Raw genomic sequence first — 27,927 nt, 5'->3', positions numbered from 1 at the left:
GACCAGTCAGGGTGCCCATGCTGACCCCTGTGCACCAGACCCCAGATCTCAATCCAATCAAGCATCTGTGGGATATGCTGAACAAACAAGTCCGATCCATCGTGGCCCAACTTCGCAACTTACAGGACTTAAAGGATCTGCTGCTAAATTCTTGGTGCCAGATACCACAGCACACCTTCAGGGATCTAGTCGAGTCCATGCCTCGATGGGTCAGGGCTGTTTTGGCAGCAAAATGGGGACCAACACAATATTAGGCGGGTGGTCATAATGTTATGCCTGATTTGTAGAACCTATGCTAAGGAGCACTGATATTGCTATGGTAACTCGCGGTGGTTCATCATCTTAACATTATATTTAAGGTAAAGGTGGGCCATGGTGTACGTTTCATTTTATTTCTATGGCCTCAATCGGGCTGTTTCCGCCCCCTAGTGGTGTTACTGCGCATGCGCTCTTCCAGTTAAATACACTTAGATCTTATATCAAAATCACATTAAACACAGATCTCCACATGACAAAACATTACAACTGACACAACAATGCTTGTTAAGAATTGCTGATACATTTATTTTATTCATCTCAGATTACAGGATATTCTCAAACACTGTGATGCCTTCATAGCTTTTAATAGAGATGTGAGGTTATTACATGAGATCTCAGCACTTTTTGGATATATCTCTTGATTTAAGCACCTTTAGCATTTTTTTAACACGTAAAAACTCTCCAGAGTCAATAAATCTGGACAGATTCACTGGAATTAGATAATTACAAAACAAAATACAATATTAATGCATAGCCCTTGTATATTGGTATACCAGTATACCCTAATGTTATGATGTGTATTATGTATATTACATTTAGAACATTATATGCTACACAGGTCTAGATGATAAACATATAAAGGTTGAACATATATATGAACATTTAAAGCCCTTTTTCAAGAGTTGATGAGAAAAATAGGTTCCAATATTGTTCTGATAAACAGCTTACGGCTCAGAGAAACTGCATCTGAATTCACACTTGTACACACATTCTGTGGACAAAGTCGGTAGCACCCAATTGTACAGAATGTCCTTGTATGATTGTAGCATTAGAATTTCCTTCACTAGAACTAAGAGGACCAAGCCTGTTCTAGCATGACAATACCCTTGTGCACAAAGCTATATCCATGATGACATGGTTATACTGAGGTCGTAGTGGAGTGTCCTACACAAAGAGAGAAGAGTGTCCTGCACAAAGCCCTGACCACAAACTCAATAAACAATGTTGGGATAATCTGGAATGCCGACTGCACCCCAGGTCTCCTCACCTCCTCATCCTCTTGTAAATCCCCATAGCCATGCTCCAATATATAGTGGAAAGCCTTCCTAGAAGAGTGTTATAGCTACAAAAGGTAATGGTCAGGTGTCCACAAACTTTTGGCCACATAGTGTATAATTCAGATTCCTCCTATATACATATATATATATATATATATATATATATATATATATATATATATATATATATATATATATATAAAGAATGTAAAGATCCATATCTACCCCAGGTCCAGCCTGGTCTACTATGAGGTCTAAGATCATTGCCATTTTTGTTCCCCCTGTGGCATCTGAAGCAACATTTTTCAATATAATAACATGACAAAATAAAGCAACAAAAATAAAAATAGTAAAAAAAAACCTTGGACTAATCCTTTAATTCTCTACTCTCACAACTTTAGCTTTTCCCTTACATTGATTCTCCATTCAGTCTTCATGTTTCCTTCCAGTTACACACGGAAGTGTTTTAATGTTCCCGTGGAGGTAGACAAAATCAGTAATCCAGGTTCCTGAGCAGATTTATGGGTCTGCTTGTCCCAGGCATAAACTCATATTCATGTTTATAACTTCATCATACTTTAATCTCATAGTTGCTGGCCAAATAGGTAGGTTAAATAAAGAACATTTCCCATGAATTTTCTCCCTGATTTAGTCTCAGGCAGCTGCCACGCATCCGGCATCTCACGGCAAATACTAACCAGGAAGGGCAAAGACTATCAGGTGCTTCCTCCAAGGTACAGCCAATTGAATATCGTTAAACGGTTTAACACACTCGGAGGAAAGCGAGATCTTAACTAAGCTCTATTCTGCATGCATGAGCTAAAAGATGCCCGTGACTGGGTAGTGTTGCTGTGATTGACAGGGCAGAGAGCTGATGCCACGCCTCCCTCCCTAAGAGCAAGGCCACGTTTCTTCCACACAAATGTTGCCATGACTTCATCAGGGTTCGAACTCTCTAAAGCACTATTAAATTGAATCAAAATGACTTTGGAAAAAAAATTAAAAAACAGTTAAAATGAGACCACTAAACAATGGATTGTTTCACACTGTGATTTAATAACTGATGATCCCTTGGTAGTGAACTCATGGTTTTGGACCCGACACTGCACTCATTTTAGTACTATTTTAGGCTCAGATTTTGGGCATGAACACTTTAAGAGGCTCGTTCTCGTGTACTTTATCTAGAAAGCCGAGGTTGAAGTAAGGATAGAGCGTCTCGTTAAAGGCGTCGTGGAAAGTGTAGAGGTGCGTCATGCTCTCAGCATTGTAGAAGGAAACAAGGCCTCTCTTATAGTCCAGGTACACACCGATTCGCTCCAGCTGTTCGTGCAAGGACAGGACAGTGGGAGGCCATGTCCCTGCCATGTACTGCACACCATAGGAGAGAGAGACAGTCCAGAACCCGTTGGCTGGCAGCGCTTTGATCACACCTTTCCTGGCGACAGACTCTCGTGCGACGCCCACCGTCCACACAGCGCTGCTCGACACCTCAATCTCCCAGTAGTGGCATCCATGGGTGAAGCCTTGACTGCCGAGTAGTGACAGAGCAGCATCGAAGCGCTGGGGGTTGTCACGTGCAGAGCTGTTGAAGGTCTGGTAGCGCACGCAGGTGAGTGACGGGGTCACGCTCAGCCACGGGTTCGCTGTGCTCGCGTTGAACGTGATGGCTGAAGGCACTGCACACAATTTTTACAGCAAAACAATAAGCACTTTTCAAAATCTTGCATGCTATTAAAAATCATTCTGATGAGAAAATGTTTCTAGTGGAAACTCTTTCGAAAGCTAGAACCATCAACTATCCCAGAAATCCTTCAAAAAATAACTGAAGCAAATTATTAAATTATTTAAAAATAATTAACGTACAAAATATACTCATATAGTAAATATTTTTATTAATTATTAAAAAATAATTAAAGTAAAAAATATACTCATATAGTAAATATTTTTTTTAAATTATTCAAAAATAATGAAAGTAAAAAATACTCATATAGTCAATATTTTTTTATTAATTATTTAAAAAATAATTAAAGTAAAAAATATACTCATATAGTAAATATTTTTTATTAATTATTAAAAAATAATTAAATTAAAAAATATACTCATATAGTAAATATTTTTTTATTAATTATTTTAAAAATAATTAACGTAAAAAATATACTCATATAGTAAATATTTTTTTATAGAAAGGAAAAATGCTAGGCTGTCATAAAAAATATAACTCAATATTACTCTCTGGTTTAAAATGTAATCAACCAGTCAAAATAACAAACTAAACCCTAGAGAACCTGGATAGAGGCTTCCTTTGAGAGATTTCCAGACGCGGTACTGAAGCGGCCCGGCAAATCGACCCTCACACAGCTGTGGTGGTGTCAGTGACGGTTTCTCAAACTTCAGTGGCTGCCTGAGACAGAGTAGATAATAAAATCATATAACTATCAAATTCAGCGAGACTGACAGATATATAAGAACAGCAACAGATAAAAACACAGAGATACCCAGGTGGACTGTTCGATAGACATGGTTTACAGTGGGTAAAGAGAGTTTTAGTCAAAGGTGCAACCAAGAGGCCAAGGGTAATATGATGCTACCACCACCATGCTTTTACTGTGGGGATGGGTTTCTCAGGGTAATGAGCAGTGTTGGGATTCCACCACCTGTAACACTTTCATGCACTTCCATAGAGTGTCCAGGCTATGGTTGCCCTTTGAACAGCTTACCATAATTGAGCTATAGATCTCTCCAGCTCCTTCACATCTATCCCTGTCCTATAGGTTAATCTTAACTTGACTAATTTACTCCATACCAAGTCACTCTCTTTTATTAGATGGTCTCCTTATAGGGTAGAGTCAGAGTTATGCCATGTACCTTCGATATTTAAATAATAGTTTTAATAGTGCCCCATAGCAATTACACTATATTGCCAAAAGTTTTGGGACACCCCTCCAAATCATTGAATACAGGTGTTGTTTTTCAGGGGTTGGGTTTGGCCCCTTAGTTCCAGTGAAAGGAACTCTTAATGCTTCAACTTCATACCAAGACATTTTGGACAATTTCATGCTCCCAACTTTGTGGGAACAGTTTGGGGTTGACCCCTTCCTGTTCCAACAAGACTGCACACCAGTGCACAAAGCAAGGTCCATAAAGACATGGATGAGAGAGTTTGGTGTGGAGGAACTTGACCTCAACCTGATAGAACACCTTTGGGATGAATTAGAGTGCAGACGGTGAGCCAGACCTTCTTGTCCAACATCAATGCCTGACCTCACAAATGCGCTTCTAGAGGAACGGTCAAAAATTCCCATAAACACACTGCTAAACCTTGTGGAATGCCTTCCCAGAAGAGTTGAGGCTGTTAAAGCTGCAAAGGGCGGAGCCAACTCCATATTACATTCATGTGCATGTAAAGGCAAATGTCCCAAATCGTTTGGCAGTATAGTGTAGGTAGACATTTGTTATAAATAAGTCACTCCTAAAACATACAATGTGAAGAGGAATCAAATTGAAGGCTCACTGTAAATGAATGAATTAAATTTAAATTAGCGTATTAAAAGTGCACACAAAACAATTGGATATTCCAGGCTTTCTAAAGGTAAACACATAGGGCTCTACTCAGAACCTTGAAACTGGCAGCTAATTTTTAGGGTCCTTGGTTTAACCAAGTGTGTAAATGGACAATAATTTCATTTTCACTGCGAAAATTTAACAATACAAATATTTAATATGCCCCTGGATTTTTCTCTCACCTTTGAATTAGAGTCTTTATGTTCTGTAAGGAAAAGGGAAAAAAACACACTGATTAGTTTGGCACAGGTTAAAGTCTTTCCACATGAGATCAGCCCACTCCAACTCTCCACCCCTTACTTTGTCCCTCTCTGGAAATCCCCGTCATGCTGCACTCGGCTGCAAAGTTTTATCTCCACCATCGGACAGAGTGACATCACTTAATTAATTCCTGCTTTTTCCTTACAAAGCATTTCTTCCCTTTCGGGTCCCTCAAGGCCTCTAAGCACGCATTCGGCTTCAAAAGTCTGAGTGCACTACAAAGAAGTATTTTTGTAACCCAGATGACTCAGGACAGCAACGTGGCCCGAATGCAGGACTTCTACTTAGGCGTTTACCAAGCTGGGCTCAGGGGGGACATGTGAACACAATCGAAGAGAAGATCTAAATGAACAAACCAGGAGTTCAAGTAAAGTAGGGGAAAAACCAAGGACCTAACCTCAGGAAAACCAACATTTTTAAATTACTGCACAAACACAGGACTTGGCAAGAACTATACAGGAGGGGAAAAAAAAGTTGGTGGGAAATGAGAAACAGGTGGAATCATGAGTTAACAACCCAAAGTCCATACTTAATTTTCAGTTATTCACCATGATGATCCTAGTTTATTATTCAGTTATTTAACTTACAGTGTCTACCAAGAATTATTCAGTAACTACAGTGACCAATAGGTACGCAGTTACATACATGAAGGGTTTAATATGGATATGAGCCAATGAATGAACCAAAAAGGGTCAAAACTCGAGTATGGGAAGCCATATGGGTCAGATTCAGAGCTATTTTCTTTTCTTTTTGGTGGAATTATATGTGACTCTCAGCCAATATACAAATGGATGACAAATTAAAGGAAAAAAACTGGTAGCCCTGGTCTTGTTGGCATTTTTCTTGTCCTCACTAACAATTGATACAAAGCTCTCCTGACTGATCTTCTTTATCCTCGAAGAAAACATTTCTATTCTGATGAACATGGTCTCTTCCAGGATGTCTCCCGGGGCACAACCGCAGGGCACAAGGGCTCGTTTAATGGTCTAATGAGTAAGATAAGACCATATGATATGGCCTTCATGCTTTTGACACACACATCTTTGGAAATTCTGAAGTAATGTATTAGACAAAACTCTCCATCACCACCATCGAAGCACCTAACATAACAAAACACCTCTGAGCCAAGCTACTTTGATGGCCAAGAACCTTACTAACATACTTTATTTTCTTTTTCCATTAATCGTGCAAATCTAAAGCAGTGTAATTAGCAGCAATTAGTATGACAGAAATAATCAACCCTGAACATTAGGACCGCTAAAATTGTGCTTCTCATTATCCATCACAATGGCTAACACCATATAACGAATGTTTCTCATGCAAACAGACCCTCAGCAGTGTGTATGGATCATGCTCCCTCAGTTTTTCCTCGACCTCTGAGAGAGCACGCCGCAGTCGTGATATCTCCACACACAGCAACGCTTTGTGTTCATCCAGTCGGATCAGCTCCCGACGCTCCTCAGTCTTCAGCTTCACCTGGAGCAGTTTCTCTTCCTGATACAAGAACTGGTGGAGGTCACTGAACTGAGCTTCAATGCGCTGCTTGAGGTCTGCAGTGTGTTCCTGCGACGCAAAGAGTGCAAAGTTATTACACAATAATGTATGAAAATTTCAACTTCTTTCCCTCTCTAGTTACCTTCAGCTTCTTCACCTCGTCCTCCGTCTCTCTCTCGCACTCCAGTGCCGTGTTCAGCTCTGCCTGAAGTGCCGTGGCCGAGCTGCTCAGTGACTTCTGATAAAACACAAAAAGGCAATAATAATACAGCAAACGTTCCAAGATATTTCTATTCTGGTATTTCCCTTCCCAATACATGGTCTCACCCGATGCTTATGAACCTAGTGTCATGAGCTTATATACCCTTCTGTTGGTCTAGCATGCTTGCAAAATCTTGCATGTGTTACCAACATGAGTGACATGACTCAGAAACTAAGACCCGAATTTACATCCACTAAACAGACAGAGACACGAGGACAGTGTGATATAAAACAGAAAACTATCAAACAGCAAGTGGACACAATCAAATAACAGACCATTGATAAAAAAAAAAACAGGAACAGGGACTGGGCAATAATGCGTTTTTCTAGTTACAACTGTTTATACTGTTACTTCAACCTATTTCGGTCGTTTCGTGCGTTTTAATGGGTTCTAATTACAGGTTCTAGTCTGGAACCAATTCTAACAGGCTAACACTCTTAGGTTTTCACAAAGAACTTTCGACAAAGAATTCCCCAAGAGGGACAACTGATTTGACCTTGCCCTTAGATCTGTGTTCTGTTTAGCTCTCTTTTTCATCCTCAATCTAGCCTGCCTGTTTAGGAGAAGAGTCTGGATCAGATTGTGACAACTTGGAAACACGTGTTCTGATGCCAGCAGTGGGTTTTAAAACTGATGATTGAACAGTCTAAACAAAAAGGCTTTGAAAATAATTCTAACCAAATCTGCTCCTCCAGCACCAGTATTAACTGACACAAAATCAAGGAATCCAGAAACGAGGATTATATTTATATTTTTTGTTCCTAGATCACATGCCTGATCAAGAGTTTCAGGATAAATGATCCTTTAAAATTTATACAAGTGGATCTGCAGTCAATGAGTTATATTCCAATGGTCCTAGTCTCACCTCCAAAGTGCTCTGGTAGTCCCTGTCTTTACTACTAGTGGCCAGATAATAATCCCAGACTCGCCTCTAGCCTCCAGCTTCTAGACATCCGGTAAATCCAGTTTCATTGGGAACAGCTTATGCACCTCTGTTTCCATCAATTCATCTTTATTTTAGTCAAGCAATATTTTAACATAAATGTTGTACTTCTATAATATTGGAAGACCAGGTCTGGGTTAATGGGATAGAATGCAATAAGGCTGTAGAATAGCTAAAATTTGGAAATAAAAACAGGGAAATTTGGCTTCTCTAGGGAGGATTACAATAACCACCCACACGTTCTGTAAACTCTATAAACATTCAGATGTAAACTCAGTTGTGGACTTGGTTGAGAGTCCTGAATGTGTTCTGTCCACAAGCATCTAAGTATAGCCAGTGGCGTTTCTGAACTTTTAAGAGGTTCATGCAAACCTCTCTAACTTACTGACTCCACCCCGAAAACAATCGACTATTGCACGATACAACTCTGACCTCATTTCACTCTGAATCATTCCTTATAGCAGACACTGGTATTATCCACTTGGAAGTATCTGCCTTCAGTCAGTATTACCTAACTATATTTGTTTTTGTTGGGAGAACATGACTAGTCTCACTTGCATCAGCTGTGGCATGCTCAGGCAGGTCTGCATCACCTTCTTTGCCTTCTCCAGTATTACTCACTGTTTTGTAATTTCTTGTATTTTCCAGTATGACCTGTTTCAGAGTATCTTTTCCACACATTACCTGACTAATGTACGTTTCATACTGCTGTATATCAGCCGACATGAATAGAATAGTAACATCCTCTCTGCAAGCTTGCCACATTAAGCAACCCATGAGCTATGAAGCACATTGTAAGCATACTTCAAGACATGTTATATCTTGTGTGTCAGATCAGTATTATATAAGCATACATGAGTGGATCAGACCACAGATCGGACTAAATTTAGTTGCAATGCTGATATTCGTCAGCTACTCGGGACATCAGTAATAACATACACATGGTAAAGAAATTGCTAAAGTCTTGTAGGGCACTTGTTAAGAGTTAAATCTACAGCCACCAGCTATCATTCATTCATCTTCAGTAAGTGCTTCATCATGGTCAGGGTCATGACTCTATTCCAGGAAAACTGTGTGCAGGGCAGGATTGGATCACCAGTCTACTAGGTCATTATAAACACACACTCATTTACACTTATGGGCTATTTGCCAGTCCAACAACTGGCATGTTTTTGATATGACTGAAGAAGCCAGAAAACCTAAAGGAGAACCATTTGGACGCTGGGAGAACATGCAAGGGCAACTCAAGATCAAAACAAGGACCCTGAAGTGCTGGTTTCTGGAGTCAGTGCAATACCAGGGTGATGCGCAGACAGAGCAAGTCCATCTTTCAGCTCCCTGTGCTAAAAATCGATTTAATACAAAGTCCTTGGAAAGAGAATGTATTAAATATTAAAATTCTTGCAAATTATATTTCTAAAATAAGACCCTATAATTTATCATCAAGGAAAAGCCTGTTGTAGTTTGTTCTAATAAAGGGTGGCCAAGGGAAGTGGTTTGCATTCTGCGTTTTTTTGAAAACATTAGTGCCATTAAAATAAATTACACAGAGAGATCTGAGTCAGTACCAGTTAATATACTTCTTACAAGTGCCTCACAGAGCCAGGGTCCCTGTTCTGAGTTTCACATGTTCTCACTGTGTTCATGTGGGTTTCCTCTGGGTTCTCTGGTTTCCTCCAACTGACCAAAAAACATGCAGAGAAGCAGACTAGAAACACTACATTGCCTCTAAGTGTGAACATGCATGTGCACTGTCTCTTGTGATGCAATAGCATCCAACCGTAGGTAAATTTTCCCCGATGTGCCACTAAAACCCTGACCAGGATGGTGGTCACTTCAGATCAATTTACAGGTTTTAGGTTTTTAAAAAGATCACAACAATGTGTAAGTGTTAGGACTACACAATAAGGCCACTTCTTGGCGCTTCTCCTCACCCTGTATTTTTGCTCTGCCTCGTCCACACACACCAGCATGTGAGACCGATGCTCTTGGGATACGGCACAGACAAGACACACGAGCTCGTGCTCCTCCTCGCAGTACAGCTTCAGTTCCTCGCGGTGTCGCGCGCAACGCGGTGCCGAGCTCAGTGTGCTGCTCGATGCGCTCGCGCTCTCCTCCTCGATTTCCCGGCTGTAGCTCTCCACGATGTTGGCCACGATGCGGTTGGGCCGGTAACTCTGACCGGGGAAAACTTTGCGGCATTGAGGGCACGAGCCAGATGTGCCGGTGCTCGGTTGACCGGGTGCGCGCGCGCCTCCGCCGCCGCTCCAGTAGTTGGTAATGCAGGAATGGCAGAAGGTGTGATCGCAAGGGAGAGACACGGGCTGCTTGAATAAATCCAGGCAGATCGAGCAGGTCAGATCCCGGCTTAGTCGCTGCGCCATTTTTGGCTTTTCTGTTTTTTCCGGTTTGGGTCGCTTGTTAGACATCGGGAAGGTTTTCTTATTCTTGCGTAAAAAAATTCTTGGAGAGGTTATTAGTCTCCCTCTCTCACATGCAGCAGGATCGGTCTGGTCCCTTTTTATCCTTTTCTTGTCTTGTTCTTGCTGAGAGAAGCAACCTGAAGTTTGGAGATTCTTGTACCCCTCTCTCTCTCTCTCTCTCTCTCTCTCTCTGTCTCTCTCTCTCTCGTCTTTTTGGCAGGCTCGGTACAGTCTTCCTGTTGACTGTCAGAAAGGAAAAGGGGGAGACTGGGAAAGTGTGGGCGGGTGGGCGTTTCGCGTCTTAAAACTCGTTTCAGGAACAGAACGGTGTGTGTGTGTGTGTGTGTGTGTTTTACTGTTTTGGACTTTGCTTTCTGAATACTTGACGTCATCCTTACAAGCCAAGGTTTAATTATAAGGCAGGTTTAAAAACAGCACGTTAACCAAAACTAATTAAAACTATAAAATGTGCATCAACATAACACAAATGCATCAGAATTACAATATACTACATCAATGAAACATGCCACTAGAAAAACACACACAAAAAAGGCGGGGAAATAATACACTACTGAAAAGCAGAGACAGTTAAGGGTTCTAGTTGAAATCATTGTGAGATCACAAGAGCACAGATCCTCGTCCCTATACACAAGAACCTGTGACCCATTACGAGTGCTCGATAAGAGTGAATCTAAGAGTCCATGACACATATTAAACTACTGTTGAGTAGTTTATAATTGACTGACTACGGATTCAGAAGTCCAAAGTACTGTACAGAGCGTTTACTGCTGCTGTTATTCTTCATAAAATCTCTTAAAACCCTCTGGAGTGACTCTGCATGTGTCAGCATTACAGTCCAGTAAGTCAAGCCACATGTGTCCTACTTTCACCCACTCCGTCTTTCTAACCCTAGACAACTCTCCAGCGGAGAAAGTGATTAGTACTCAGCTTAATGCGAAACACGTTTCACATCATGCTCTGTACAAAGTGAGATTATGTGGTGTTGGCTTTGTCTCCCATGCTGCTTTTGCATGCTCACCGGATCGTCTAATTTGGTCATTTGTGAAGCTGTCATTGCAAAGTCCTTGACTTGCATTTTGTTTCCTTACATTTTTGTCTCCATGGCCTAATAAACAACCACACACAGCATCATACATCGTAAAAGAAAATTGTAAATGTAGAGTAACTCACTGGCACCAGAATTGCTGTAATTATTATTTACTCCTTTGTAGCCTTATATATATATACCTCACACCTAAGTCATGAAACCGTGTTGTCTATAAAACACACTAGCCCTGAAACCAAATTGCTTTCTTCCTCAGCAGACACTCAAGTGCAAATAATACACTATATTGCCAAAAGTTTTGGGACACCCCTCCAAATCATTGAATTCTAGGGTTGTTTTTTCAGGTGTTGGGCTCGGCCCCTTAGGCCAAAACTGGGAGATCTGCCTTTACAAGTACATGAATGTAATATGGAGTTGGCTCCGCCCTTTACAGCTATAACAGCTTCAACCCTTCTGGGAAGGCTTTCCACAAGATTTAGGAGTGTGTTTATGGGAGTTTTTGACCATTCCTCTAGAAGTGCATTTGTGAGGTCAGGCACTGATGTTAGACGAGAAGGCCTGGCTCGCAGTCTCCACTCTAATTCATCCCAAAGGTGTTCTATCAGCTTGAGGTCAAGACTCTGTGAAGTTCCTCCACACCAAACTCACTCATCCATGTCTTTATGGACCTTGCTTGTCATGTTGGAACAGGAAGGGGTCATCCCCAAACTGTTCCCACAAAGTTGGGAGCATGAAATTGTCCAAAATGTCTTGGTATGTAGCTGAAGCATTAAGAGTTCCTTTCACTGGAACTAAGGGGCCGAGCCCAACCCCTGAAAAACAACACCTGAATTCAGTGATTTGGAGGGGTGTCCCAAAACTTTTGGCAATAGAGTATACAGTGAACCTTTCTTAAATAACACACAAAAACACAATCAAAAAGTCCAGCTCACTCCTGTTGCTCTTGCCTGTTACTCCTGTTTTAGAGTGTAGTCAAGGTGTGTTTCCCATAATGCAATACACACATGTTAGAGAAATAGCAGCGAAATGATTATGTAGCTGAAACACTTTTTTGCAGACACCACCTTTTTTGGACACTGTGATGACTAACTCCATAATGACTGTTGGTGAGGAATCATTTAAAACCACAACAAAGCTACACAAGCCAGGAGACGTTTACGAATCATGTTATGGTCAAACCCAGTCACGGAGCTATTATTTCTTTTCTGGACTGCGCATAAAGGTTTTTTTTTTCTAGCTGAAGAGTGACACTCAGACCTTTTTCATTTGCAGATATTTTACAGACTGTAGGAAAATACCAGCAACATCTGAATCACGGTATTACAAGGTGGATGAGGAACTTCTCTTGGTGTAGTGTCTCAACAGAAATACCAAAAAAGTTAGAAAATAACATGATGACATGATGAAAATTATCAACAGTGGGGTGATGGCTTGACATGAAACAGAGTTACTGTCACACCCCTTATTATGTTGCTAAAACAGCACCTTAAAATCTGTGTTTATCCTTCAAATAGCACAGCAATTACATTGTTTTATGAATTTCACAATGATCAGTTTATCAGTTACATTTAATATATTGGAACATCCCAAAAAATTTCAGCAAATTTTGCCAGTGTTCTCCATTGTGAAGACTTTCCTGTGGTGGAAAAACTACAAGGTTTATACTGATACTGGAGACTCCTTCCATAAATGGAGAAATAAATGTTTAATTTTTATTGGAATATGAGCAACTGCACCTTCACGCAAATATCTAATCAGTCAATCAGTCACACCTACAACTCAAGAGCTTCAGTTATTATTCACACTGAATGGGGGGGGGTGTGGTTTCTATGAAAAATACTTGACAGATTGATCTGGTGCAGTTTACGCATACCAAAAAGTCCGAAGATTGAATTTAATGAGCATTAATTCATTCATTCATCCTTTTTTGGTGGTGGTGGTAGTTCAAGAGTTTAAGGGTCTGGCAGAGGCAATTCTAGAATTTTCATTTAAGGGGGCCCCCAATAAGGGTATAATAGTAAATAAATAAATAAATAAATAAATAAATAAATAAATAAATTAAAGGTTTGACTAACAGGGTAGGATGGTAAACTTATTGCAGCATTCCACTGTATTGCATAGATGTGTATAACATTTGAGTACTGAACAAGCCAAATACGAGTCTTCCTAATCACACACACACACACACACTCACACACACACACACACACTCGTCCTCTGATCCTCGCTCTGCGACACCGCAGTCTGCTGATTGAAGAATGCGCTGAAAGACAGGGAAGAGCTGAAGTCTGCCACCATTTCATATGAAATTTAAAGGGGACTGAGGTGACCACGAATTTGTGTACAGTTTATGGAGAATCGTAGAATTTTCAGCGGGGCTGAGTAGAAATGTTAGGGGGGCTAAAGACCCCCCCTTAAAATGGCCTAGTGATGCCCATGGGGTCTGGGTAGTTGACTGGAAGATCAGGGTTCAAGCCCCAATACCGCCAAGCTGCCACCATTAGGCCCTTGAGCCCACCACCACATTTTGGTGGTGGTGGTAGCTCAAGTGGTTAAGGTTCTGGGTCTCTGACTGGAAGATCAGGGTTCAAGCCCTAACACCGCCAAGCTGCCACCATTGGGCCTTTGTGCAAGGCCCTTACCCCCACCTGCTCCAAGTGTGCTGTATCATGGCTGACCCTGTACTCTGACCCCAACCCCCAAGGATGGGATATGTGAAGAAAGAATTTCACTGTGCAGTAATGTATATATGACAAATAAAGACAACTCTTTCTGAATGAAACACAAAAATCGTGACAGTATATTAACGACTATATTGCTTGTGTTGAATATTGTGATTATGTTATACAGTAGAACTGATTATCAGCACATGACTGCTGGAGAAAATCGTATGAGCTCAGCTTCCTTCCAGCTTTGTTTCACTCGAGTTGATATTTCCTGTTATGTCTCCGGGGGCGATTTCCCGATGGGAATGATATGAACTGAAATATCTAAAACTCAGGCATGGTTATGTGTGTGACAGCAAATCTTTATTTATTTTTATTTTTTTGCTTGTTTTGTTTATTCAATTTATATTTTTTTACAATTTCACTTTAATTTCCAAAGTTGAACAGCATTTCAACTGCAGGCTCGTCCTCGAGGATTGCTCCGAAGAATGATTAAGTAGATACGTCTTGAGGTTGCTTAGAATCCAGCATGCGTTATAAATTATTATTATTATTATTATTATTATAAAAAATATTCCACTAGTTCTTCATGTGGGCCTTAAGCCTTAAATGAGTGCTTATGTGAATGCTGGATCCATTCATTTAAATCTTGCTTGACATCTATGGTCAGTATGGTCACAAGTGACGTTGATTACAGTTTGCTTTCGAGCAAAATGGAACAAATTAGTAACCATGTACATAAGTAAGGTCATGATGCAACCACATATGACTGATTGAAAATGAGGGCAGTGACCATGTGGGCTCTCTGTACTGCTTTGTTTTTGTGTCTGTATTATATTAATAATGGTTTGGTCTGTATGTGGTGAATAATTTGATGGTGGTGAAACTGCGAATTCATCTATCTCTACTCCATCATGTAGTCAAGTGTGTGAAAGCGGACACTGTAGCTATGAATCCTAAACGAACTGGATATGTGGACCATATATCCTTTATTTTACAAGTGAAATACTCCAAAGCACAGGACACCAGGAGTTCTTGACCCTCAGTGACATGAGGATGTTTGAGCTCATCCATCCACAAATTACAACATGGACTTTCCCATAGCTGAAGAGAGTTAAAGGAGAGGAGAGAAATTCCCACTGAGGTCATCACCATGGGTTGTCAGCATGGATTAGGTTACAGCCTCTGACATCAGAGTTGGACGACATGACAATACGGCTGCTGCGATCCTCGGAGTGGAAGGAAATTGTATTGCACTCATGTTCATATCCTCATAAGGAGGATTTTGCATGTTAATGCATGGGTCTGGGACTTCTTTAAATTTAGGCTTTAAGCAAACCATGGCCACACATACGTTTTGGAAAATGAGCAAAATATTTGTTTTTCTCTGGAACTTCAGGATTAGAGAAAATTCGGCTTTGGAGCACACACCTAAGAAACATGGTGGGAGGAATCAACATCTCTCAAATATTTTGTTCCTAAGGGACTCATTTTAACTTTAATATAATTGCAGTGACCCCGTCAGCACTTTCATGAAAAATTATTTAACAGTGTACAGGAATGTTTTGTCAATTTGTAATAGCCAAAGAGAGATTCATTGAGAGAATGCATTTCCCTCTCCGCCTTAAGTTTGCATGTTCTCACCATGCTCCAGGGGTTTCCTCCAGGTACTCTAGTTTCCTCCCCTAGTTCAAAGGCATGTATTATAGGCTGACTGGCAACTTAAAATTGTAGTGCATGAGTGTGTGTTACTGTTCTCTGCAAATAGGTTGGAACCCCATCCAGGGTGTCCCCCACCTTATGTCCTGAGTCCCATGGGATAGGCTCAAGATTCCCTGTGACCCTGCTGCAACTAAAAAAAATAATCACAGACCTCCTAGAGATACTTTATGGACCCCATATGAATAGCATTGTGTTAAATAATGCAAACCTAGTCAAAATTTCAGTACCATGTTTCAGTACCACGTACCTAACTCAAAATCTGTAGAATATCAAGTTAGAAGGAATTATTAAAGGTGGGAAACCCTTTTCAGTTTTTTGATACATATTACAAGTTTGCAGTATTATATAAATGCTAGACCATATGTGTGTAAATTAAATAACAATGGTTTCAGTCTTTCATACCACCACATTGGAAATATTGCCATTGATTAGGGAAGAGACTCTGAGCCTTTACATGCACATGAATGTAATATGGAGTTGACTCCACCCTTTGCAGCTATAACAGCTTCAACACTTCTGGGAAGGCTTTCCATAAGGTTTAGGAGTGTGTTTGTGAGAATTTTTCACCATTCCTCTCTAGAAGCGCATTTGTGAGGTCAGGCACTGATGTTGGACAAGAAGGTCTGGCTCACAGTCTCCGCTCTAATTCATCCCAAAAGGTGTTCTATCAGGTTGAGGTCAGGACTCTGAAGTTCCTCCACACCAAACTCCCTCATCCATGTCTTTATGGACCTTGCTTTGTGCACTGGTGCACAGTCATGTTGGAACAGGAAGGGGTCATCCCCAAACTGTTCCCTACAGAGTTTGAGAGAATGAAATTGTCCAAAATGTCTTGGTATGAAGCTGAAGCATTAAGAGTTCCTTCACTAGAACTAAGGGTCTACGCCCAACCCATGAAAAACAACACCTGAATTCAATGATTTGGAGGGGTGTCCCAAAACTTTTGCCAATATAGTGTACGTCTCATTCAACATATTACACTGACCCGGGTTTATTATTGGGACACAGCGACATCGTGTGGCCGGTAAGTTGTATTGCGTGGCTTTAATATCCGGATAAAACAAAAACTATCTATACATGAAGGTTAAGCAGTATATAAAAACACTATTACTTTTTATAATAATTACAGATATTTTTTGCGTAAAACATATTATAAAACACGCCACCATCACAAACTACTGCGAGACATTTGGGAGGGAAACGAGTTGGTGACGTCATCCGCAATGCTTTATGGGATATGTAGTTCCTTCCCTCATGAGGCCGTTTGGAAGAAGACTACTTAATTAGCCTCTAAAATATTTTTGTTCACTTGCTGCAAATTAGTTGATCGGCGGTAATAGGGTCCATATTTGCTGTGTTTAATACTTTTCTCCATAATCGTTTGCGTATTATATTTTATATCCGATTTGTATTTACCTCCGGAAACAGTACAGCTTGAATCATTTTTTAAACAAAATAAAACACAATACAGATATCAATGTTATATCATCGGTAGACTATTTTATATAATTTAATATATAGAGAGAATATTGTAAGACAGCTAAAAATAAATAAATAAATAAATAAATAAATAAATAAATAAAAAGTGTGCGTTATCATGTTCTAGAACGTGAAAGCGGAAGTGACGTCGGTGACGACGCCGGGCATTTTCTATCAAAAAGAAGGAGGAAAGCGCGCGCAGAGACACTTCGAAGCCAGCCGCGGTTAAGGCGCTGTGAGCTCGTGCTCCTTGTTGTTTTCAATCGAAACAAAACCCTTAAATCTAAGATTCCTGATCCGATTTCAGTCAGATCTCAAGAGTCAGAGCTTCACGGAGACGTGCTGAGTGAGTTAGTAGTGTATTTTATATATTAGTACGTTTAAAAAAACAGCTTGCAGACATGTTTGAGGCCCGGCTGGTTCAAGGCTCCATCCTGAAGAAGGTGCTGGAAGCTCTGAAGGATCTGATCACCGAGGCGTGCTGGGATGTGAGCTCTTCGGGCATCTCTCTGCAGAGCATGGACTCGTCTCATGTGTCTCTGGTGCAGCTCACACTGCGCAGTGATGGCTTCGACTCATACCGCTGCGACAGGAACCTCGCCATGGGGGTCAACCTCAGCAGGTCAGAAATCTTTAAAAACATGCACTGATACTCATGCTACCGTCTAATTTGTTTTTGATCTCACGAAAATATTCCAGAAACGCTTTCTGTAACTTTTATGCAATCATGGCCGACATGTTCTTGCATGCCCATGCTGTGCGCGTGACGCATTTCGAGACTCCAGGCTCAACTCACCTTTTTAAAATGTAAACTCTCTATATTACATGCTTTTATTTATTACTCGTTTTTAATACTGGAAATCCGTGTTTTTTCCCCCTTCCTTCTTCATATTCTCCAAAAAGTCCGGGGAAAACCCGCGCGTCTTTTATTGTGGGCGCTGCGTGTGACGTCATTTTCGCGCGCAGCCCGGCTGTTGGCGGGAAAATGAAGTGGCGCGCGCTCACTGTCTTAGCTTGTTGGCTATTATTTAACAAAAAAGCAAACATTATTATTTTTTTTCTTCTCGTCATGGTTTAATAGATAAATGTTGAATAATTGCCACCTTTTCACTTTAAACTGTGACCTATGAGTTCTGAATATTCCTGTTTGGTAGAATTAAGATATAAAGACGTGTTTTTTCCTCACACAAAGAAACCTGATGCCAGATTTAGCTTCGTTGTCATGTTGTTTGTTTCTTTGTTTCTTTGTTTGTTTATTTATTTAAATTAGCTTCACATTTTCACCGGCTGCTATTTGTATTGCAAGATTAATTCTTGACAGGAAACTTGAACAGGAAATAAACTAAACCTTCAATCACATTGTCTAAATCAATTGTCATCTTTTTTGTTTAAATAAATACCTGAACACTTATTTATTTATTTTTTATATATAACAATTTCATAAACAATTATAAATTATTTATGAATATCAGAGTTTCATACAGTTACAAGATCAGGAACAGCACCAGTTTACTCTGTTCAGCGTGAACGCTGTACATCATATTGCTTTACAACATTTTCTCCTATTATGTCTGTTAATCGTGTGTTTCTGTACGTTTATTTCCTCTCACCAGTATGTCCAAGATCCTGAAGTGCGCTGGGAACGAGGACATCATTACACTGAGAGCGGAGGACAATGCCGACTCTCTGGCTCTGGTTTTCGAGACTCTCAGTGAGTTACCCTTCATATGTTCAGCAGAACCGTCGTATGGGGGGGGAAAAATACCTAATCATTTATTTTTGGTAATATTTCAGATCAGGAGAAAGTCTCGGATTATGAGATGAAGTTGATGGACTTGGATGTGGAGCAGCTTGGAATTCCAGTAAGTGTTATGGTACCAGACACTGAAAGATTGGTGTAATTTGGACATCAACACTATTGTGTGCTTATTGGAAGAGCTGAACTCCATAATATGATGCTCGTGTCATTGTGTCTTGAAGCAAACATTGCTTAAAGTGGCTGCTGGAGAAATCCCACCAGTTTCTTCTTTGCTACATGTTCAATATGAATGTTCATGTCTTTGTGTTCATAGGAGCAAGAGTACAGCTGTGTAGTGAAGATGCCCTCTGGTGAATTTGCCCGGATTTGCAGGGATCTGTCCCAGATCGGAGATGCGGTAATGATCTCCTGCGCTAAAGACGGAGTGAAGTTCTCTGCCAGTGGTGAACTGGGAACTGGAAACATCAAACTGTCCCAGACCAGCAACGTTGACAAAGAGGATGAGGCTGTAAGGGTCTTTGTTATATAAGATGTGTGTGTATATATAACTAAGTCTAAGGAAGGTTTTCTACATTGCTTATGTCTTTAGTTCTGTTATGCTTATGACACCTTTTCCCTCTGATTAGGTGACAATCGAGATGAATGAACCTGTCCAGCTCATTTTTGCTCTGAACTACTTGAACTTCTTCACCAAGGCTACTCCACTATCCAAGACAGTCACTCTCAGCATGTCTGCAGATATTCCACTTGGTAAGAGAACAATCACATGGAAAGGTTTAACATGACCCCATATTGTCCATGAACCCAGCTATGGATACCACTACTTTCCACTTTACAGCACACACATAATGTTTAATATTCTTGATTGTTTTTACTCATCCCATTTTACAATGTTTTCCCCTTTTATCTCCTTTCAGTGGTGGAGTACAAGATTGCAGATATGGGTCACATCAAGTACTATCTGGCTCCTAAAATTGACGAGGAGTCATCTTGAATTCTCACATCATCCACTTCAGCCCCAACTATGCCTGTGTAACTGGTACATATCGGCGGTTCCTTGGCTCACAAATCAGGGAACAAACATAACAGACTGTCCAAACAGTGAAGCTCACATCTGTGTGTGCACGCAAATCTTTAGGTTGTTTTTGTTTTTGTTTTGTATTTTCCCCCCGTTTCCTTATCGATTCCTGCTCCAATCTGCCTGTCCAAGCACTAGGAGTTTGTCCATCTTCATTCCAACATTTTTGTAGATAAAAAATATCTGTAAATATACCAATTTGGTCCTTTCTTTGTTACCCACTAATAAAACAATTTTGTAATGTGTAAAGTTGTTTCATCACAGTCCTTTTATTAAATGTAATTATATGTTAATGTTTCTAATCTCTTCTGTGTTTGCAAGTACAGTCTGATTCCAGTCCTAAATGTTGAGTATAATAATTTTCCATATTTTTTATCAGTGTTGCTCAACCAGTTTTACTGGCAAGATCCTGTTCTCTTTAAGAACAGCTCAATGTTGTGCCTTCTGTTAGGAGCAGGGTTCAAACCTGTGTCTGGAAATCTTGGAGCTTAAGTCCAACATCTTAACCACTCAACCATCACAGACTCTTTTGCAGGTTCCATTTGGCACATGTGGTTCTTTGTCTATTCAGCAGAAATCTAGTTTTGTTAACTTGACGCTGTGAGCAGGACTTGAACCTGCGTGGGGTAGCCCCATTGGATTTCAAAGCCAACACCATAACCACTTGGCCATCATAGCTACACCTGCTAGTTGTTCTGGTTTTACTGGTTAGATCCACCTCGTAGAGATGGACTGGTTCTAGAGGAGACCCCTTGTTGGAATGCCAGCTTGCATGGGGAAATCCCATTCAAGATCTGTTTATACAGTTAATCACATCTGCTCATTTGATTTTATTGACAGTATTTAGCAGAAATCTATTGTGATACAATTTCTGCTGCTAAGACATTTGGGCATAAATGTAAGGAAGTTTGTGGGTTCGTTTTGTTAAGGAATGGATTGATGTTAAAACTGCTCCTTTTCCCTATGATCAGGAGCCAAACCTGTGTATGTTGGATCCAAGTTCGCAATAAACGGTCACTCAGCACAGCCACTTTGATGGGCTCTGTCATTTGAAGTGTGTTTTGTCCAGATATCTAATTTCAGCCATTTGACACATGCAGTTCTTTACATATTTAGCAGTAATCTAGTTTTGTTCCATTAAATGACATCCTTTGTTGGTGAAACAGCTGATGTGTATACTAAGGAACTTTTATACTGTATACTTCATACAATCAGCAGTAATCAGGCCTACCACCGTTTTGTCATCAGCGATTTTGATGATGGCATTGAAGCTATGTGTGGCCATGCAGTCAAATATGGTATAAATCAACCTTCACCTAATCTTTCATTCTATATTTTTAATTTGCTGCTTAGACATTTTGAATGTAGAGAAGAAGAAGAGACGGAAGTTTTCATTTGAAGTCTCTTTCCTTCAGAACCAGTAGATATCTAATCTTGACCATTTGACTCATGTAGTTCTTTACATACTCAGAAGAAACCGAGTGCAACATCTAATCTTGTTCAGTTCAATTGCATCACTTTCAGGTGGAACTGGCGATGTGAAGTCAAAGTCAAAGAAGCTTTATTGTCACTTCAACCATATATAGCTGATGCAGTACACAGTGAAATGAAACAACGCTCCTAGACCAGAGGTGCTACACAGAACAAAAACAAAGTACAGGTGACACGGACAAACATAGAGCTAAAACTATACATACAACATAATTTTGTGTGTGTCCAGCTCAGTTCAGTTCTCTGTTCAGACACCTGATTGCCTTAGGGAAGAAGTTGTTCAACAGTCTTTGTGCGGGTCTGAATGCTTCGGTACCTTTTTCCGGATGGCAGAAAGGTGAAGAGTGTGTGTGAGGGGTGTGTGGGTTCATCCACAATGCTCCGATCATCTTCTCAGCTGTCCTAACTATCTGCTGCAGGGTCTTGCGATCCAAGACGGTGCAATTCCCAAACCAGGCAGTGATGCAGCTGCTCAGGATGTAGAAGATGGTTAGGATGGGAAAGGAAACCTTCCTCAGCCTTTGCAGGAAGTAGAGACGCTGCTGGGCTTTCTTGGTGATGGAGCTGGTGTTGAGTGACCAGGTGAGGTCCACCGCCAGGTGAACACCAAGTCAATTTGGTGCTCTTGACGATCTCCACGTTGGACCTGTAGATGTTCAGTGGAGAATGGTCATTCTGTGCTCTCCTGAAGTCAACAACCATCTCTTTCGTTTTCTCCACGTTCAGAGACAGGTTGTTGGCTTTACATCAGGCTGTTAGTTGCTGCACCTCCTTTCTTTCTTATTTTTTCTTCTGCCTGTTTCCTTCCTTCTTCTCCACGTTTGTATTGTTCATTTGTAAACATTCTGTGATACTTTCCAGCACCCCTGTATGTTTGCAGTATTTTGATAGTGCTGCTCAGTCTCTTTCCTTATAATTTCTGCTACTAAGACTTTTGGGCCTAAATGTAAGGAATTTCATGGGTTCTATTAAGGAGCAGACCACTGTTAAAATTGCTCCTGTTCACAGGGTATAAACCTGTACATGGAAACCCTGTTGGGGCACAGGTTCAACACCTTAACCACTCAACCACTCTTTGTGCGTTCTATGGGTCTCATTTGGGTTTCCTCCAGAACCAGTTGAAATTTAATATCAACCATTTGACACATTCAGCAGAATTCTCCTGTCTTGTCCAGTTAAAGGACAGGACTTCTTGGTGGCACACAATCTCACCCAGCTGTGATGGCCGAGTGGTTAAGGCGTTGGATTTGAAATCCAATGGGGGTTCCCCGCGCAGGTTCGAACCCTGCTCACAGCGCCAAGCTCCACCTTAAGTGGTGTAACTTTATTGAACAACATTAGATGATGCACTAGATTTCTGCTGAATGCGTCAAAAAATAGTTGAGATTAGATCTTTATTGAGTGTAGAGTGGTTGTGATCCAAAAGGGTTTCCATGCACAGGTTTGGTCCCTACTCATAGTGAAAGGAGCAGTTTTAACATTGATCCATTCCTTAAGAGAACAAACGCATGAATTTCCTTACATTTATGCCTGAATGAGTAGCACTGACAAAATACTACAGCACCAATGTTCAAATTATAGACAAGAATGAATTCATAAAGATTGGGTGAAGATTAATTTATACCATGTTTGGATCAAACACACGTAAAACACCTTTGAGCAGCTGTCATGGCAGTGAACAAGGCATCGGAGTTAAAACCCAGTGAGATTTTTCCCACACGGGTTCAAACTCAAGTTCTCAGTGAGAACAGTGCATTACATTATATGAATCAAACACACTTGAACATTAGCCGATGCATTAGACAGTGTTTTGATCTAACACAAATCTGAAATGATGACATCTGCTTAACCAGCTGTGATGGCTGAGTGGTTAAGGCGTTGGATTTGAAGCCCAATGGGGATTCCCCATGCAGGTTCATGCCCTGCTCACAGAGTCAGGCTTGCTAATAAGGGGTGTCCTTTAATTGACCAAAATCAGATGTTGTGTAAGATGTCTGCTGAATATTCAGAAATGCTTCAGATTAGCTTTCTACTGAGTCTGGAAGAAAGACATACTTCAAATGGTGAGGGTTGAGTGGTAAAGATGCATGACTTGTGCTCCAACACGGTTTCCATACACAGGTTTGGTCTGTGCTTATAGTCAAATGATCAATTTTAACATCGATCCATTCCTGAAGAGAGCAGGAACTCAACAATAAAACTGGTTGAGGTCCAACTTTACTATTAAGGTATAAGGAAAGAGACCGCACAGATGATGATTAGATGAAGGTTGATTTATACTGTATTTGGATCAAACACACTTGAAACAGCACCAAGCAGCTGTGAAGAATGAGTGGCTAAAGCATTGCCTGTAAACTCCCATGGGGAGAAAATCAGAAGAAATCTGTACATGGACACCCTGTTGGGTCACAGGTTCAACACCTTAACCACTCAACCACTCTTGTGCATTGTATGGGTCTCATTTGAAGTGTGTGTTTCCTCCAGAACCAGTTGAAATTTAATATCAACCATTTGACACATTCAGCAGAATTCTCCTATCTTGTCCAGTTAAAGGACAGCACTTCTTGGTGGAAGAAATCCGATCTGCTTTAAATTGACATTATTTAGATTATTTAATTCCATACACAGGTTTGACCAATGCTTAAAGTAAAAGGAGTAATTTTACCATTGATCCATTCCTGAAGAGAGCAGGAGCTCAACAGTAAAACGGTTACATTTAGGCCTGAAAGTTTCAGCAGCAGATATTACATGGAAAGAGACTGAGTATGACTGAGAAAATACTGCAGCATTATTTCCAAACATTACAAATATGAAGAAGAATTATACCCTACATTTAAGACTAAAATTACACTGTACCTGTCAGAGAGTTACTGTCTTGGATAGAGGAATAGCCTGGGTGAAGAAGTTCAGAGCAGACATGAGCTGGACAGGTTCATTCATCTCAAGTGTCATAAGCGTAACAGAACTAGAGATATAGGCACTGTAGAAAACCTTCCTCAGACTTATACATGCATATAAAAAAGACCCTTGGATGAGCGAGTTTGCTGTGGAAGAACTTGACTGGACTGCACAGAGTCCTGACCACAACCTGATAGAAAACCTTTGGGATGAATTAGATCTGTACTCCCCAGATTTCATCAGAATTTTTTCTGTGCTACTAGAGGGGACAACACACTGGACCATGTTTACACTAACATTGCTGAGGTGTACAGGGCCATTTCTCTCCCCCACTTGGGTCAGTCTGATCGCCTCTTTTTATTCATGCTCCCCAATCATCAAGGACTCCTCCCACCCTAGTCACAAACCTCCTTCCACGAAGAGATACAGATCCAGCAGGTTCAGGGCCAGTTTTTTACGATAAACCTACTGAAGACTACTCTACACCACTAGGACACTCATGTCTCACTAACACTTCACTGCCTGTTGCTAAGACCTTTGGGCATGAAAGTAAGGAAGTTTTTGGATTTATTTCTCTTAAGGAATGGATCAATGCTAAAATTGTTCCTTTCACTAAGAGCAAGGATTAAACCTGTGCATAAAAACCCTGTTGGTTTGTGAGGGCAACATCTTAACCACTCAACCATAACAGCTGCTGCCTTTGCAGCTTCTATGACACCACTTATAGGTGGAACTAGTGCTGTGAGCAGAGCTCAAACCTACATAGGGATTCCCCATGGGACTTTAAAGGCTATGCTTTAACTCAACCTTCACAGCTGCTTGGTGATGTTTCAAGTGTGTTTGATCCAAATACAGTATAAATCAACCTTCATCTAATCATCTTCATCTGTGTCATCTGTGCGGTCTCTTTCCTTATACCTTAATAGTAAAGTTGGACCTGAACCAGTTTTATTGTTGAGTTCCTGCTCTCTTCAGGAATGGATCGATGTTAAAATTGATCATTTGACTATAAGCACGGACCAAACCTGTGTATGGAAACCCTGTTGGAGCACAAGTCCTGCATCTTTACCACTCAACCCTCACAGCTGCTTTTAGGTGCTCTTCAGGTCCCATTTGAAGTGTGTCTTTCTCCCAGACTCAGTAGAGAGCTAATCTCAACCATTTCTGCATATTCAGCAGAAGTCACATATTTTTACACATATCTCATTTTACGCAACATCTGATTTTGGTCAATTAAAGGACACACCTTGTTAGTGAGCCTGTGTGTTTCCTCCAGAATCAGTAGCTGTCTCATTTCAACTCATGTAGTTCTTTACATACTCAGAAGAAATCTAGTGCAACATCTAATCTTGTTCAATAAAATGACACCACTTACAGGCGGAACTAGCGCTAAACCTGCATAGGGATTGCCCATGGGAGTTTACAGGGAATGCTTTAACCACTCAACCTTCACGGAACCTTCAGTAGAGAGCTAATCTCAACCATTTCTGCATATTCAGCAGAATATTACATCTTCATTTTATGCAATATCTGATTTTGGTCAATTAAAGCACACTCCTTATTAGCCTAGCACTGTGAGCAGGGTTCGAACCTGCGTTCAGACTAGTTCAGACTTTTGTGCTGGTTTTACTGGTAAGATCCACCTCTTAGAAATGGAAATGGACAGGATGGTTCTAGCATAGGTTTATTATTTATCTAAATTGCCCATAGGAGTGAGTGTGAGTGTGTGTGGTTGTCTGTCTATATCTGGCCCTATGATGGACTGGTGACCTGTCCAGGGTGTACCCCTGCCTTTCGCCCAATGTGTGCTGGGATAGGCTCCAGTAGATCCCCGTGACTCTAATTAGGAATAAAGCAGGTATAGAAAATGGATGGATAGATGGTTCTAGAGCAGACCCCTTGTTGGGAGTAAATGGGTGCCACAACATCTCTTTATATTTGCAGGTGCATGAGGAAATCCCATTCAAGATCTGTTTACACAGATAGTCATAGCTGCTCATTTGATTTTACTGGCAAGCTTCAGCTCTTAAGATATAGAAAAGAGCAGAACAGGAGTAGAGTCACTGGTGGAAATGGAAAACAAGTGTAACTCTTGATGTTTAAGAGAGTGTTGAAATTGCTTGTCTTATTGTGAGCAGGGTTCAAATCTGTGCACATCGAATTTTGCATCTAACAACCACTCAGCCATGACAACTAGTTAATAGACTGAAACCATTTCAGAATCAGAATCAGAAAAAGTTTTATTGCCAGGTATGGCAAAGGGTCAGCAAAGAGCAATTTGTCATCCAAAAGAGGAATTTGTCTTGGTGTCAGGTGCAAACATATACGTCAGGTATGAAATGTCTGTACAAATGTACACAATTTTAGAAAAGAGCTAGAATAAGTTAAATAAATACTGTATAAAGTGACTTGCATGAGAAGTAGTGCAATAGACTGTAAAAAGTGAAAGTGACTGTCCAAACATATACAGATGTGAGGTATGTACACAATCTAGAATGAGATAAATATTGTGTACAAAAGTGTGAGTTTGAATGAACAGTAGTGCAATTTAGAATGTGGAAGTGAGTGTCCGGGTTGGAGGGGTCATCTGGGGGTAAGTGAGGCACTGTTCAGCAGGCTGACTGCAGTGGGGAAGAAACTGTTTGTGGCGTGAGGTCCTGGTCCTGATGGACCGAAGCCTCTTGCCAGATGGGAGGGACTGAAAAGTTTTTTTTCCGGGATGAAAGGGGTTGGCTGCAATCTTGGCTGCACATCTCTGGCTCCTGGAGAGATGGGAGACTGCAGCCGATCACCTTCTCAGCAGAGTGGATGACACGCTGAAGCTTGGCCTTGCTGTAGCTGCAGCAAACCAGACGGAGGATGTGATGGATGTGAGGATAGATTCAATAATGACAGTGTAGAAGTTCACCAGCATCCTCTGCTGAGCCTTCCTGGTGAAGGAGCTGATGTTCTGCTCCCACTTGAGCTCCTGGTTGATGGTGGTGCCCAGTGTAAAGTGTGTGTTTGCTTCATATAATGTTCTGTGTATGCAGAGTTAAAATTTCTCCTCTCACTCTCGCTGATGGGTGATGACCCTGCTGATCTGAAAACCCAGGCCAGTTAAACCACTCAGGATCTTGCTGGACCCCAGGCCAGAAAGGTTCACCTGCTGCCTGAGTCTGTGACACTGCAGTCTCAGTTCTTGCATGCTTATGGTGGTGAATTACAAGATTTTCAGGCTCCTGGAACTCAATGACAGCATGGATCAAAACTCTAGGTTTTGGCAGTAAATCTTTTGCCACACTGATCTGCTGGGAAAGGTCCACTCCTGGTCAGTTCTCTTCTGCCGGTCAAGCAGCCTGAAAAAACAAATCCATTTTAGAATAAACAATTGCAATGTTTTTATCATTGAACTGAGTGTAGAGAACAGAAGCCCAACTCACCAAGAAGAAACTCTACTGTTATTTATGGTTACTAAAACCAGTCCAGGTCCGGTCCAGCAGCTCTTTGCAGTCTTCAAGCAGCTGCT

The 27,927-nt window shown here is 40.9% G+C and overlaps 2 protein-coding genes and 2 non-coding genes across 4 annotated transcripts; 2 read left to right on the top strand and 2 right to left on the bottom strand.

Moving 5' to 3' along the window:
• Positions 1-532: 532 nt before the first annotated feature.
• Positions 533-10,473, bottom strand: trim69 (tripartite motif containing 69). Its single transcript, XM_058411652.1, has 6 exons — positions 9,772-10,473; positions 6,775-6,870; positions 6,468-6,701; positions 5,060-5,082; positions 3,602-3,717; positions 533-2,992 (listed from the first exon to the last, which is right to left on the bottom strand). Exons 1-6 carry the CDS (start codon positions 10,264-10,266, stop codon positions 2,448-2,450), a joined length of 1,509 nt encoding a protein of 502 aa, XP_058267635.1. The 5' UTR covers positions 10,267-10,473; the 3' UTR covers positions 533-2,447.
• Positions 10,474-17,383: 6,910 nt separating this feature from the next.
• On the top strand, positions 17,384-20,323 carry pcna (proliferating cell nuclear antigen). Its single transcript, XM_058411653.1, has 6 exons — positions 17,384-17,815; positions 18,807-18,904; positions 18,988-19,055; positions 19,266-19,460; positions 19,579-19,702; positions 19,870-20,323. Exons 1-6 carry the CDS (start codon positions 17,595-17,597, stop codon positions 19,944-19,946), a joined length of 783 nt encoding a protein of 260 aa, XP_058267636.1. The 5' UTR covers positions 17,384-17,594; the 3' UTR covers positions 19,947-20,323.
• A 303-nt stretch (positions 20,324-20,626) lies between these two features.
• Positions 20,627-20,708, bottom strand: trnas-uga (transfer RNA serine (anticodon UGA)). The gene has a single exon. It is a non-coding gene; the product is annotated as a tRNA-Ser (tRNA).
• A 2,028-nt stretch (positions 20,709-22,736) lies between these two features.
• Positions 22,737-22,818, top strand: trnas-uga (transfer RNA serine (anticodon UGA)). Its single transcript has one exon. It is a non-coding gene; the product is annotated as a tRNA-Ser (tRNA).
• Positions 22,819-27,927: the final 5,109 nt, after the last annotated feature.

This window comes from Hemibagrus wyckioides, linkage group LG16 (assembly GCF_019097595.1).
Source record: "Hemibagrus wyckioides isolate EC202008001 linkage group LG16, SWU_Hwy_1.0, whole genome shotgun sequence".
NCBI lineage: Eukaryota > Metazoa > Chordata > Actinopteri > Siluriformes > Bagridae > Hemibagrus > Hemibagrus wyckioides.
Note: the sequence above shows the minus strand (reverse complement) of the source record. Positions and strands in the feature narration are given on the sequence as shown.